General features: G+C 42.3%; 1 protein-coding gene across 3 annotated transcripts in view; it reads right to left on the minus strand.

The window, feature by feature from the left end:
- Nucleotides 1-9,727, minus strand: part of GRTP1 (growth hormone regulated TBC protein 1) — a 34,587-nt gene extending 24,860 nt beyond the window's left edge. Inside the window, exons 1-3 of one of the 3 annotated variants that reach the window (XM_071430686.1) lie at nucleotides 9,607-9,727; nucleotides 6,463-6,614; nucleotides 376-534 (exon numbers count right to left, since the gene is read on the minus strand). In XM_071430686.1, the coding sequence (XP_071286787.1) occupies nucleotides 376-481 (106 nt within the window). In that variant the 5' untranslated portion in view covers nucleotides 482-534; nucleotides 6,463-6,614; nucleotides 9,607-9,727. Of the gene's footprint in view, nucleotides 1-375; nucleotides 535-6,462; nucleotides 6,615-8,094; nucleotides 8,300-9,606 lie in introns of those variants that run through there. The other 2 variants (XM_071430684.1, XM_071430685.1) reach the window with 2 other exon arrangements.
- Between the last annotated feature and the right edge of the window lie 2,346 nt (nucleotides 9,728-12,073).

Here is a 12,073-nt window from a genome sequence, read left to right on the forward strand (position 1 = left end):
TGCTACATCTTCAACCAACCCTGCTCCAGTGTCCTATGGGACAGAATTAAGGAGAAACAGACTCAAAGGCAAGTGTCATGGCTCCAAGTTACAACTCTTCAATCACTTAGATGACACTGCAATGTTTTCTAGTTTATTTCTTCTCAAATAATTTCTAATCTTTCTTAAAAGCATTCCTTAATGCTTTTAACCACATGGTGAACCTGGAAAGATCTGTTCTGTTAAAGAGCTTATGGCTAATCTAATTTAAGTGTTAATTCAGCACTTAAACCACTACTACAGAAACATTAAGTTTTCCATGACATAACTTGATCTCTAACATTTAAGGCCATAGGATGGATAAATACGGATAAACAGCATTATCAAGAGAATAACCTGTTTTGATTGCTTCAAGCAGCTTGGCATTCTTCTCTCCTTCAAGCAGTCTGTGGTAATACCCAGGGTTTTGTTCCATGTTGGTTTGGGCCCCACTCACAATCATCCAGACCAATGCACGGTGTTCATTGGGGGTGCCTTTCCTGATATATCTCTTCACTGCAAGACAAGAAGTTTGGTTTTGTTTGTTCATTTTTAAAGAAATAAAAAAATAACCAACTGTATTACTGGTTTTTAAATGAACAGCCTGAATTTAAGAAGTCAGAGGAAAACTCTTGACTGGATATTATTATATTTTCTCTCCTATGCTACCATTTTAGGATAAGCATTTACTTCTCAGCTGCATAGTATATTTTAGATTCACTCCTAAGTTCTTGTCACTCAGACTCCCCCCTTCAGATCCTCACACTCAGGTTTTCCTCCCTCCTCTCTTCCCTTGTGTGGATTTTGAGTCCTCTCCCCTTCTTCTGCTTTTCTGCATAGAGATACAAACAGCAAAGCTTCCCCCTTGATCTTTGTCCTTTTTCATTCAGACAAGCACTGACTTGACTTTTCCTACATCACCAGTGGCCTCTGAAACCATGGCTCTGCCCATTTAGCTCTAGCATCAATGGCCATGTTACCATAACCCTAGGGCTTCAGCTCAGCACCTGACCACTGAAGTACAACAGAAACTGAGGATTATGAAATATGTGCCTCCGGTCTAAATGAGCCCTGGAAAAACTGGAGTGATGTGAGTGAGCAGCAGCTGACTTTTTCCTAGAATAACTGTGGAAGTCTTTTCAAATCTAAAGTAGCTCTTATCTCCTGCATCATTTTCATCATAAGGGTGTCCTTCAGGGTTTTTTTTAAAGCAGATGATTCAGTGTAAATAACTATGATGCAAAATTACAGGAAGAAGCATCAGGCTAATGACAACGAAAGCAGCCTCCTCCTGGGAATGGTATGAAAAATATTAATAAGGAGTCAATGCTGCTTATGGGTACATAATCCTAAATCAGCTTTACCTTTTCTGACCCAAAAAGATAGCTGAATGTTTGAGATTCTTCTCCTTTTTTTGCAGAGAAGAAAATAACAAATGAAACAGACATTTTGTACTAAATGAATCATGTTGTATCAATAAAAGCATCAACTTCTCCTCTCTAAATTTTATGGGACTCAAATCCAAGTGGGGATTTTTATTCCACCCACACATTACCATACACAGTATCACTACCTAGCCAGGTTTTATTGAATCACACAGTTCTGTAATAAATGCTGCCTAAATTAAAGGCCTTAGAAACAGCAGAGTGAAGCAAGGTACAACTCAGCCAGACACCTTCCAAATACATTCCACCTAATTACAGCTGCCTATCCTTTAGGACCCAAAGCTGCTTTCCCTGTGTCACCAACATAAAGATGCACATATAGTGAGCATTTCACCCACCTAAAATCTGGTGTTTTCTCTCAAAAAAACCCCATTAGTAATAAATGCCTGGTCTGCAGTTTTTGTTTAGCTTCTCAATGAGGATTTATATTACGTGTTACAGACTCTACAGTTCTAGCTCTGAAGTTACCTTAACTACAACCTTCTTTTAGACTGGAAATAATTCACTTGTTTCCATGGTGGTTTAATAATCCCCACTTCATCTCTTTTACAAGATTTTGGACTGTAATGCTCAAGAAATCCTATAAATCAACATAGTAAATACAGAAATGACTATAAAGAACTAGTTCCATTTAGGTTAACAAGGGACATTCAGATGAGCCTAGAAACAAACTTACTGCCTTAAATATTGGGTTATGGCATTTTAGCACATAATCACAGTGGCATTTTTTTCTGGAACAACTGTAAATTCTGGAAGCATAGCCAACATTGATATCCAACAATACATATGGACAAGCCATTGACAGTGGCACAAGGGGAAAGCAGCCTGCAGCACAGCACACACTCATTATTCCTCAGTGTCATCATTCTCATGGCAGTAGACAGCCAGGAGCTTGTACCACCCCAAGTGACTATTGACCCAGCTTCCTCACTCCCTGAGGAATGCAAAGCCCTTTACATTGTGCTTTTTTTCCCTTACACCATTATAATACTTGCTAGGATCTGCAAAGTGGCATTCAGAAGCAGCAAAATAGTTCTGAAAAGGAGGACAGCTGCAGTTTAATAGATATCATTTATATGTGTAGATAGACATAGATATATCATATTCTATAAATAGAGTTGTGTTTATACAAATATATATATACACATATAAAAGCTCTCTTCCACATTATCCTTGGGAACTAAGAAGCCCACAAGAGCAGTTCACATTGCAGAATACTCTCCCACTGTAACATCTGAGAACTTTCCCAGATGAAGCCAGATTGTACATGGGTCTCCACCCATACATCCAATACCAGTTATAAACCAAGGGCTTGATCTCAAAAGTAGCACTGTTGAATACCCCCAGGCCCTGCACACAGAATCACTCCCAGGACAAGCATAGTAGGTGGTCTAAATTCTAGACCATACGCAGGTAAGAAATATCTTCAGGCAAAATTTTGGCCTCTGTTCATTAACAAAATGTGAAACATCAATTTTTAGTGGGGGCAAACTCTCCCCCCCTTTCATAATTCAATTGCCTCTGACACTTGGTGCCAGTTTCACAAGTTTAGAGTCACACTTGATGAATGTGGTTTCCTTTTTACAAGAAAAAACAGCTACCTAACAGGGTAGCAGTCTAAAAGTGCTAAGTACCTAAAGTAACTTTCAAGAGAAAAATATGCAGAAAATAACATTTCTCTAATACCGTACACTACTTACAGTAACAAGATGTAAAAATAAGTAATTTCAACCTGCCTGTCCTTGTTTGATGGTAGAATATGAGAATTTTGGAGACTTCTGCTTCAAGGCAAATGTTGCATTGCCTTTTTCCCCTATTAGCACTGTTTCACTCTACAGCATAGACTCAAGTTTATGTAGCAAAACATTTAAAACCAAAAATTATCTCATCTTAAAAATATTTTTTGAGAAGCATCTGTACATCTACACTTTCAGGTACTAACAATTATAGTTGAATGTTGAGGAAATACATTTGTGCCCTAGAAAAAAAATTCTGTGGAAAAGCTGGAAACAGCATACGAGGAACCGAAAGCTTTATTTCATGAATACATAACAGAAAAAATCAAAGCACATAAGCGCTGTAAAAAAGTTCCAGCCAAACTGACTTTCCTTCCACCAAGCCCTGGAACAGAAGTGCTCATGTTATAACCCTGTTTAATACATTTATTTTTCCCTTTCACTGTATTTTATCAAAGATCAGAAAGTATCTTCTGCTACTGGTCACTTTTGACTAGCACACCCAACAGCCAAATTCCTTTGTGTAGCATGATTTTGGGTGAGAATTAGAATAGTTTGAGCAATTATGTGAGACAGGTTGTTTCCCACCTGTAAACAGAGCAGAAAGCTGTATTTTGGTCCCATAAAGACAGAGTTGAATGAAACGAAGAAAAAAAATTGGAGGATCTCAGTAGTGGCAGAGGGAGAGAGAGAGAGAAAGAAGGGAAGTCACAAACAATGATTATAAACTCTCATGTGCAGTGGAAACAAGGTGAAGATGGGGGGGGGGGGGGGGGGGGGGCAGACACGGACACAACAAAATACCAGAAAAATAATAAAAAGGAAGACACTGGAGAATGAGTGAAAGGAACTGTCAGCCAAATTCCCATGACCCACCCTACCAGCAGGCTGCAACACAGAACAACAGAATGCACTGCTTAATTTCCATTGTTAAAATGTGGTCTAATTCTTTTTCTTTATAGTGGAACAGAATTATACACATACAAACCACCCTGGATATGAGGCAAACCCAGCAGCATGTGAACATGCCACATTTCCAAACTGGAAAATTAACACAAATCATCACTTCTTCCTGTTGGCCTGGACAGAAATGATGAGCTTCTCTGTGTGCAGACAAATGGGTGTGGAACTACTGAGATAGCACACATACACTGCCTCTCTCTCACACCTACTCACAGCAGGACACACAACATTGGTTTGGTTCACAGCTACTGTGTTTGGGGAGGGAAATGGCAAATCAAATATTCTTCTCAGTTCTAGCTTATGGCAGAGCCAGCAGTTCTGACCAAAGCTTCATAGCAATGAAGTCAGGTCCTGGAGGAGGAAATTCAGTGAATAACCAGCAGAGCTTCTGCTATTTGCCTGCAAGGAAATCACTGCATAATCATCTTGCAGGATAAAGCACACACCTGCTTACACAATTCCACGTGCGTGTTACAGAATTCAATCTTAGTACTGAAATGAGAAGGGAAATATTTAAAAATCAGTAATTGCACAGGTTAAGCTTTCCCCCTCCTCCTCTGAGGTATCAGATGAGGCTAATGCAGAAAGCTTTTTGTAACAACTCTGAATCTACACTCAGACATTTCCTCAGTATTACTTTTTCCTGTCACACTCCCTGCAATTACATGTATATGTGAGAATCCATAGCCTAGAAATCCAGGTATCTTTAGCAGAAGTCAGTAGCATCAAAGGTGATGTACCAGCATGTACCAGCCCACAGGACTGATGACAGTCCAGAGCCACTGCCTGTGTCCCCCTCAGTGGATTTACAGAATCCCAGTTTCCACAATGAGCAACCTGTTGGAGACAATCAAAGGCACATTAAAGGCTGCTGCCATTATGTGCCCCGTGGGGCAACATGACCATTGGTTCTGAAGCCTGGTGGACAAGTTGACAGATTTGGTCAAAGTTTTGGCTCCAAAATAAGACCAAAGGCAGTCCCACTGTTAGTATCACCGTAACATACTGTTTCTAAAATGCTAGAACTGGGAACACAAAGAGAAATGAAATGAACTCATAGAAATTGCTAAAAGCTGCCACTGTTACCACTCACACATTAAGAGAAGGGCATGAATCAAAACTGAGAGTATTCTTCCCCAACTAGAAGACAAAGTTGTGCAAAATTTCAAAATCCTCACTAATTTAAAATGGCATGACATTCTCACTACATTCAAATTTGACCCCAAACAAAAACATATTTACATTTCTAAGAAAAAATAATATAGTAGAAGTAGATACTTTCTGGTTAGCAGCATATGATCTAGCAGTTACAGCTCAAACCTACATTTTCTGGAATTTCTCACCCATAAAACAGACATCTGTACACAAAATACACTGTTATATTTAAAATGTCTCACTAGTTATCATCCCATTTCTGGTGCCAAGGAAAAAAAACAAACCCAAGCCATCAGAATCACAGGTGCACCTGCAGCACATCTCTAAATGTTACTCAATTTTTTCTTAACTTTCTTCAGAGAACTCTGCCAACTCCAAAAGACATGCAAAGAGAAAGCAACCTGATAAGCACCATTTACAGCAAACAGATGCTTATATGAAAAACATAACCCAGAGAGAGTGGGAGGAAACTCCATCCTTTAGTTTCACAGGATTCTTTAACACCTTTTGACTCTCTGCATTTATTTCTACCTGTATCTGTTGCAAGATAAAACATTACTAGAGGTTTTCATCCTCTTTGAGGCAGACATTAACACTTCCATCAGCATTTCATCCAGTGTTGCATTAGCCCCTGCATTAAGCTTGCTTTCTTCACTTCTAATGGCATTTATCATCAGTTCTTAGTACACAGCTTTTCAGCTGCATGGTACCTGTCATTTTAAGAAAGGAGGATAAGGAGATCTAGAAAATCTCAGCAGCCTAAAGAACTGTTAAAGAGGCAGCAACTGAGAGCCCCAACATCCTGATCCCTGGGGTTCAAGACAGCATCTCTACATAATGCCATGTCTTTTTAAAGATAGCACAGAGTACAATACAGCCAACAGCTGCAAAACAGCACCTTGGAGTGCCAGTGGCCACAATAGCTGGGTTACAGATGTAACAAGATATTCCTGTGCTGAAGAGGGAATGAGTATTCCCTCTTTTGGAAGGTTTAAATGAAATCCCTCTAAACTTGCTTATGAATTATTACTGTTTATACTACTGATTTTAATTTGAAGACAGAAATAGTATTCAACACTTAAAAATACAAACCTATTGAATCCTAACATAATGCACTTTTACTTATAAAGAGACATGAAGCTCACCTTTTAAACTCTTCTGTATACTGTTATTCCCCTTTAGGAGCTTGGACCATTTTATTGCTCTTCTAGTGAGTACCACTAGGTATCTGGAAAAGAATGCTTCATAGGATGCATAATCAAAGTCTTCTGGCCTCTCAAACCCATATGGATCAACCCTACAAAATAAAAAGAATTCCTATAAAAATGTTTCTACATACCTACAGCTGAAGAAAAAAAAAAAGGCAAGTATGCTTTAAATAACTTCCAGCTGCTATTTCTAAAAGCAGCTCGAGACTCCCTCCTCCCAGCAAAAGCTTACTTTACACAAACTGTTACACTCCATTTAGCATATCAAAGCTGTTTAAATAAATTAACTTAAACATGCACTGTTCAGTCAGTTTCACAGATTCACTGTTTTTTTTTAAGTAAGGAGTTTTTGGAGCAAAGGACCCATTGTGTGCGAAACTGACACAAAATTATGGCCACATAAAAGTCAGGGAGGTATTTTTCTCCACAACACAGGTGAACAGTTGAAAAGTATGAAGTATAGCACAACAGCTCCAATATGGCCTGAATTCTCTTTCCAGACAGTTCTGTGCAGAAAAATGACAACAGAAAGTACACATGTAACAAGTTACAAAGGCTATTTTTTAAAGGGTTAATTTCTGAAATTATCCTCATGAAAATATACAAGATGGAAAAAGACAAATCCTTGTGTTGAGCTACTTTCTTTGTATGAGTACCAAAATGCTTATTCTTTTACTTTTTACAATTGTTCAAAGTTACAGCACATTATCTCAGGCAGCTCAATAATGACAGAGTATCAGAACTGCACGGCTAATTCCATTCTAATAGATCAACTCACCTTGCTAAATTATATTTATGGCAACTTCCCAGGGTGCTCCATACCTGCAAATTATCACCTGAGTACAAGACTCTAATGGGCTTCGCAGAAGTTAAACAGGCAGAGGGATCTGTCCAGTCAGACAAGGTTTCAGGACAGGCTTCAGGATTTAACTTCCCGAAACACTGCCTGTTTCATTCATGGCGAAGGAATCTGGCCATGGAGCAGCACTGGCACAGCCTTGGGAAAACTGGCTCACGGGAGCGTCACAGGTAGTAAAGCATGAATCACATGAGGAACAATTAAATATTCAGATCCCAAATCGTTATTACATTGTTGGCTGTTTAGAAGAGCACCTTAGTATTCATTGTCAAATCTGACACGAAACCCACAGGTGTAAAAAGCACCGAGACCCCCGACACAGGTTTCTCTGAAGACACGGAACATGAAACCACACGCACACAAAACCCCCTCACACGTCCATCAACACACATCTCCTATTTACAACTGCGACTGCCCAGGCAGCAAGTACAGATTAATTTCATGCTCCACTCCATTCCCAAAGTAGAAAGGGAAAACAAAGAGGGAGGACGCAGGGTTTTAGGGGAGCCGCCTTCCCCGGCTGCCCTCGGGCAGGGAAGGTTGCGGCGGCCGCTCGGCGCCCTCAGCCACCAGCCGCACCCGAGCCGCTCCGTGGGGGCTTCCCGCGGCCGCAGCCCCCGGCAGGGCCGGCTCCGAGCGCCCGGGGAGGCGCAGCTCACCCTCCGTGCGCGGCCGGCGCGGTCCGAGCTCAGCCCTGCCGGCAGCCCTACCTGTACGCCCAGTCCCGCCCGTCCTCTCGCCTCGCCATCGGCCGCCCCGCTAGCGCCCGGCCGGGCGGGAGCTCCCCAGGCCGAGCAGCGCCGCGGCCGCGGCCCCGCGCCGAGCTCCGGCTCCCCAGTTCAACTCCCTACCGCCCTGCGAGGGGCGGGGGCGGCCGCCGGGACCGCCCCGTGCCCGTGCCCGGGCCGGCAGCGGGCAGGGAGAGCAGGGCAGGGCCGAGGAGGGGAGGGCAGGGGCAGGGCAGGGCCGAGGAGGGGAGGGGAGTGCAGGGGAGTGCAGGGCAGGGCAGGGTGGGCAGGGCAGGGTGGGCCGGGCCGGACCGGGCCGGGCAGGGCAGGGCAGCTCCGCGCCCACGGGGCCGGGCCACCTTCCCTGCCCGGCCAGCTCGACTGGGAGACACGGGTCTGAGGGTGATCCCGGCTTATATTTGTGCACTTCATATTTTGCTCATATCTAGGGGAAAAAAAAAAAAATTCAAATGTTTTAGCACGAGGGAAATGTCTCGCTAGTACGAGATAGAGTGGTTTCAGGTACAGCTCTTCAAATCCAAGGAATTTCCCCATAACCAGGAAGAAAAGGTGGCTGGGTTATTATTTAAGTTCACTTTGCTGGTTTGGGATTTTTTTTTCTCCAAAATCATCACAATCTTCTTTTTAATTTTCCCAAGTTATTCATTACAGCCATAATCACAGAATATTCTGAGTTGAAATGGACCCACAAGGATCATCAAAGCCCAACCCCTGGCCCTGCAGAGGCCACCCCAAGAGCCACACCATGAGCCCTGGAGCATTGTCGGAATGCATCTTGAGCTCTGTCAGGCTTGGTGCTGAGACCACTTCCCCTCTTCCAGTGCCCAGCCATCCTCTGGGTGAAGAACGTTTTTCTAATACACTGAAATATTCCCAACTTCAGCTTCTGCTGATTAGTTTCCACCGTAAACTAACATTCATTTAAACATTATTTAAATAATAAATGGCAGATTGTAAAAACTGTGGTGTAATAATACAGAAAATTATATTAAAAAACTAGCTTCCCTATTTCCAGAATTCACCTCAAAAATTAGCACACTAGTCTTCATATTTAGAGGTCTTGAACAAAGCTGGAATTCTACAAGGACTCAGCCCTAACACTGCAAAACAGAAGGGAGAGAGCAAAATTATATCTCTGCTTATCCTTTTTTGAATAAAGTTCTGACTTTGCACCCAGTAAAGTGCTTGGAAAATTACAGCTACTGCTGGGGAAACATTATCTTGTTCAGCCAGCAAGTAAGAGTTGCTGCAGACAACAGATGGGATTTCACAAGGGAGATCAACAGTTGCTCCAGCACACTCTTCAGGAAAGCTACCTTCCCTCTGCGGGATCACAGGCGATCACCCACACAGAAATGTAAAAGTAGTTCAGCTCCAATGGCAAGGGAAAGAAAATAAAGAGTTTGTGCTTGGTATAACTGACACTGCAGCGCTGTGAACATTTGTGATTGTTCAGCAAAACGTAATTATTACCTTTTTTGTGCGGGAGGGCGGGAGGGGGTTCCGTGCTCCAGCGGGCATAGGGCTGCTCCTGCGGGAGGGCCCTGCTCCGGTTACCGTGCGGCCCCACGGGCCGGCCGGGGCACCGGCAGAGCCGGAGCGGGATTGCAGCCCAGCCCGGAGAGCCGGCCGGGCCGTGCCAAGCCGGGATTGACTCGCTGCCAGCGTTGCCTTGGCGGAGCGTAGGCAGAGCACGCTCAGCAAACAGCTCTGCCCTGCGACATGGCCACGCTCTCACAGAAAATCCTTGGCAGAGGTGGGAATAGGCGGGAACGTTGTCCCACGGAAGAAAAGGAAGCCTCAGTTAAGCAGAATATCCTCTTCTCTTCTAAATCCTGAAGCCACAGGCTTTTTTTAGGTAACAGAGTTATACTTCATCTGTCAACATCAGGCTCTTTGGTGCCTTTAAAATGGAGGCATCAAAAGTTCCCTGCAAACAGCATATTGTTTCTGTGATTAATTAAGGTACATCTGCTGTGCATCAAAGGTATCCTTGTCTATAACAGTGTCCTTTTACTCAAGCCTCAAATGTTATGAACAGTTTCTGTTGCTCTAACACAAACACAACTGTGTGGCTGACTCAGATTTATGCCTGTTACACACAAAATCTCCCATTAACAATGCTTAGGTTATTAATTGATTATTAGAAATAATTCCTAAATTTCAGCACAGTAATTGGATCTCCATATTTTGTCTGATAATACGAGCCAGCCCACTGGCAAGAGAGAATACCTTGGTTGTCCTTCCCAGGGTATCAATGCTGCTCTCTTCTGGGCAGATATCATGTTGCTTTTAAAGGCATTCAAAGAAACTAATGCATAAACCCTCGAATCTGAAAACTGCTTTGGTGGTGTGATCAGCAGAAAAAGATACTATTTACTTTTGATCCTTTACTTCTGAAGGAGCTGGTGACAGTGGCAGAGTTCAAAAGGGTAGGCTTAGTTCACATTCAGAACAGTGAAGCTTACAGCCTTCCTATCTGCCATCTGGTGCAAAAGGAAATACACTTTATATATAAAGTTCTCCCCACCCCCTTTTTGCATCTGAACCTTATCCCTGAAGTTTTTACGTTATGATGAATGTGTTTGGTAGAAATTCTCATGGTTCTGCTCCCAGAGTAAAATAGTGACTCCCTTAAAATAGTGACTTCCCTTTAAGGGTAGGCATTTAGATGTGCTCCCTGCAAAGGCAGATGAAGACAGCAGATGAGTGTTTCACAGGCTGAGGCATTCAGAGCTTTGCTTGTCTCATACCCTGCATTTTAGTGAGCAAAACTTCCCTTCTTGTGTTTGCAGAGCAGTTGCTAAATACCAGGATGATTCTCAGCCTTATCAGGAATTATTCTGGAGTGGCTTTATGCTTCCTAACACTGTGATATATGTGCTACATTACCCATGTTTGATGTATCAGCAGTGCTGAAATATGGTTCAGCTCCTCATATATCACCCCACAACCATTTGTTACTCTTAAGACCAGAAGTGGAGAAGAAGTACCAGGAGAAAATCCTCGATAATATTTGTGCTGGAAGTATTCCTTTGACTGCCTGTGGGAACGATAAAGATTCTTTATCTATTCAAGAATGACAGAAATTTATTTATTATTTTGAATATCAGATATGTGTCTGGGTTTTTTTCCCCCCTCAGGTTCTTTTTTGCTGGCTTCAGGGAGGCCAAAGAAGAGAAATTGTTAGGGGAAAGAAAAGCACTATGGGACAGAGAAAGAATAAGTTGTGTGTGAATATAGGTGTACATGGATATAGTGTGCCTAATATTTTTAAAACAGCATGGGTGAATCTGTTCATAAGAAATACCAGTAAGAAACACCATTTCCAGCAAAGGCAGCAGCTCTGCTTTTAGAGATCCAGACAGGGATTTAAACTTTTAAAAAAACCTTAACTGCTTACAAGATGGTTTAATAGCCCCTTTTAAAAAATATGAATGCATCGACATTGAAGAAGAGACAAAAAGATAATTCTCACTACAGACTGGGTGCTGAAGGGACAAAAAGATAATTCTCACTACAGACTGGGTGCTGTAGTATCCTAAATAAGGGATGAAAGTCCCACAGCATACGTGGCTTCCCTAGCTCATGTGATTTTCCATACAGCCACTCATCTTTGTGTCTGTACTTAGTTAACCATGCCACACAAGTGTACCCTCCTTCCTTGCAGCTCTATATTTTGGCTGGAGCTATTTTCCCATGACCTGAAATAAATCTGCTGTTCCATACTTGGGGAAAAACAGTTAAGGTTAAGTGTATTTGGCAGTATAGAGTATCCAGTAAGAAGTAAACATGTGTGTGTGTGTGTGTGTGTGTGTATTTATATACCATATATATAACCATCACATCCAGACACCTTTAGTTCCTGTTACAACCAGCCACCTACCAAGTTTAGTCAATCCTCACCTACATATGGATTAAGGCTCTCAATCCATAATGA

The sequence above is a fragment of the Agelaius tricolor genome, unplaced genomic scaffold (genome assembly GCF_023055355.1).
Source record: "Agelaius tricolor isolate 1412-34295 unplaced genomic scaffold, bAgeTri1.0.p SCAF_7, whole genome shotgun sequence".
Classification (NCBI taxonomy): Eukaryota; Metazoa; Chordata; class Aves; order Passeriformes; family Icteridae; genus Agelaius; species Agelaius tricolor.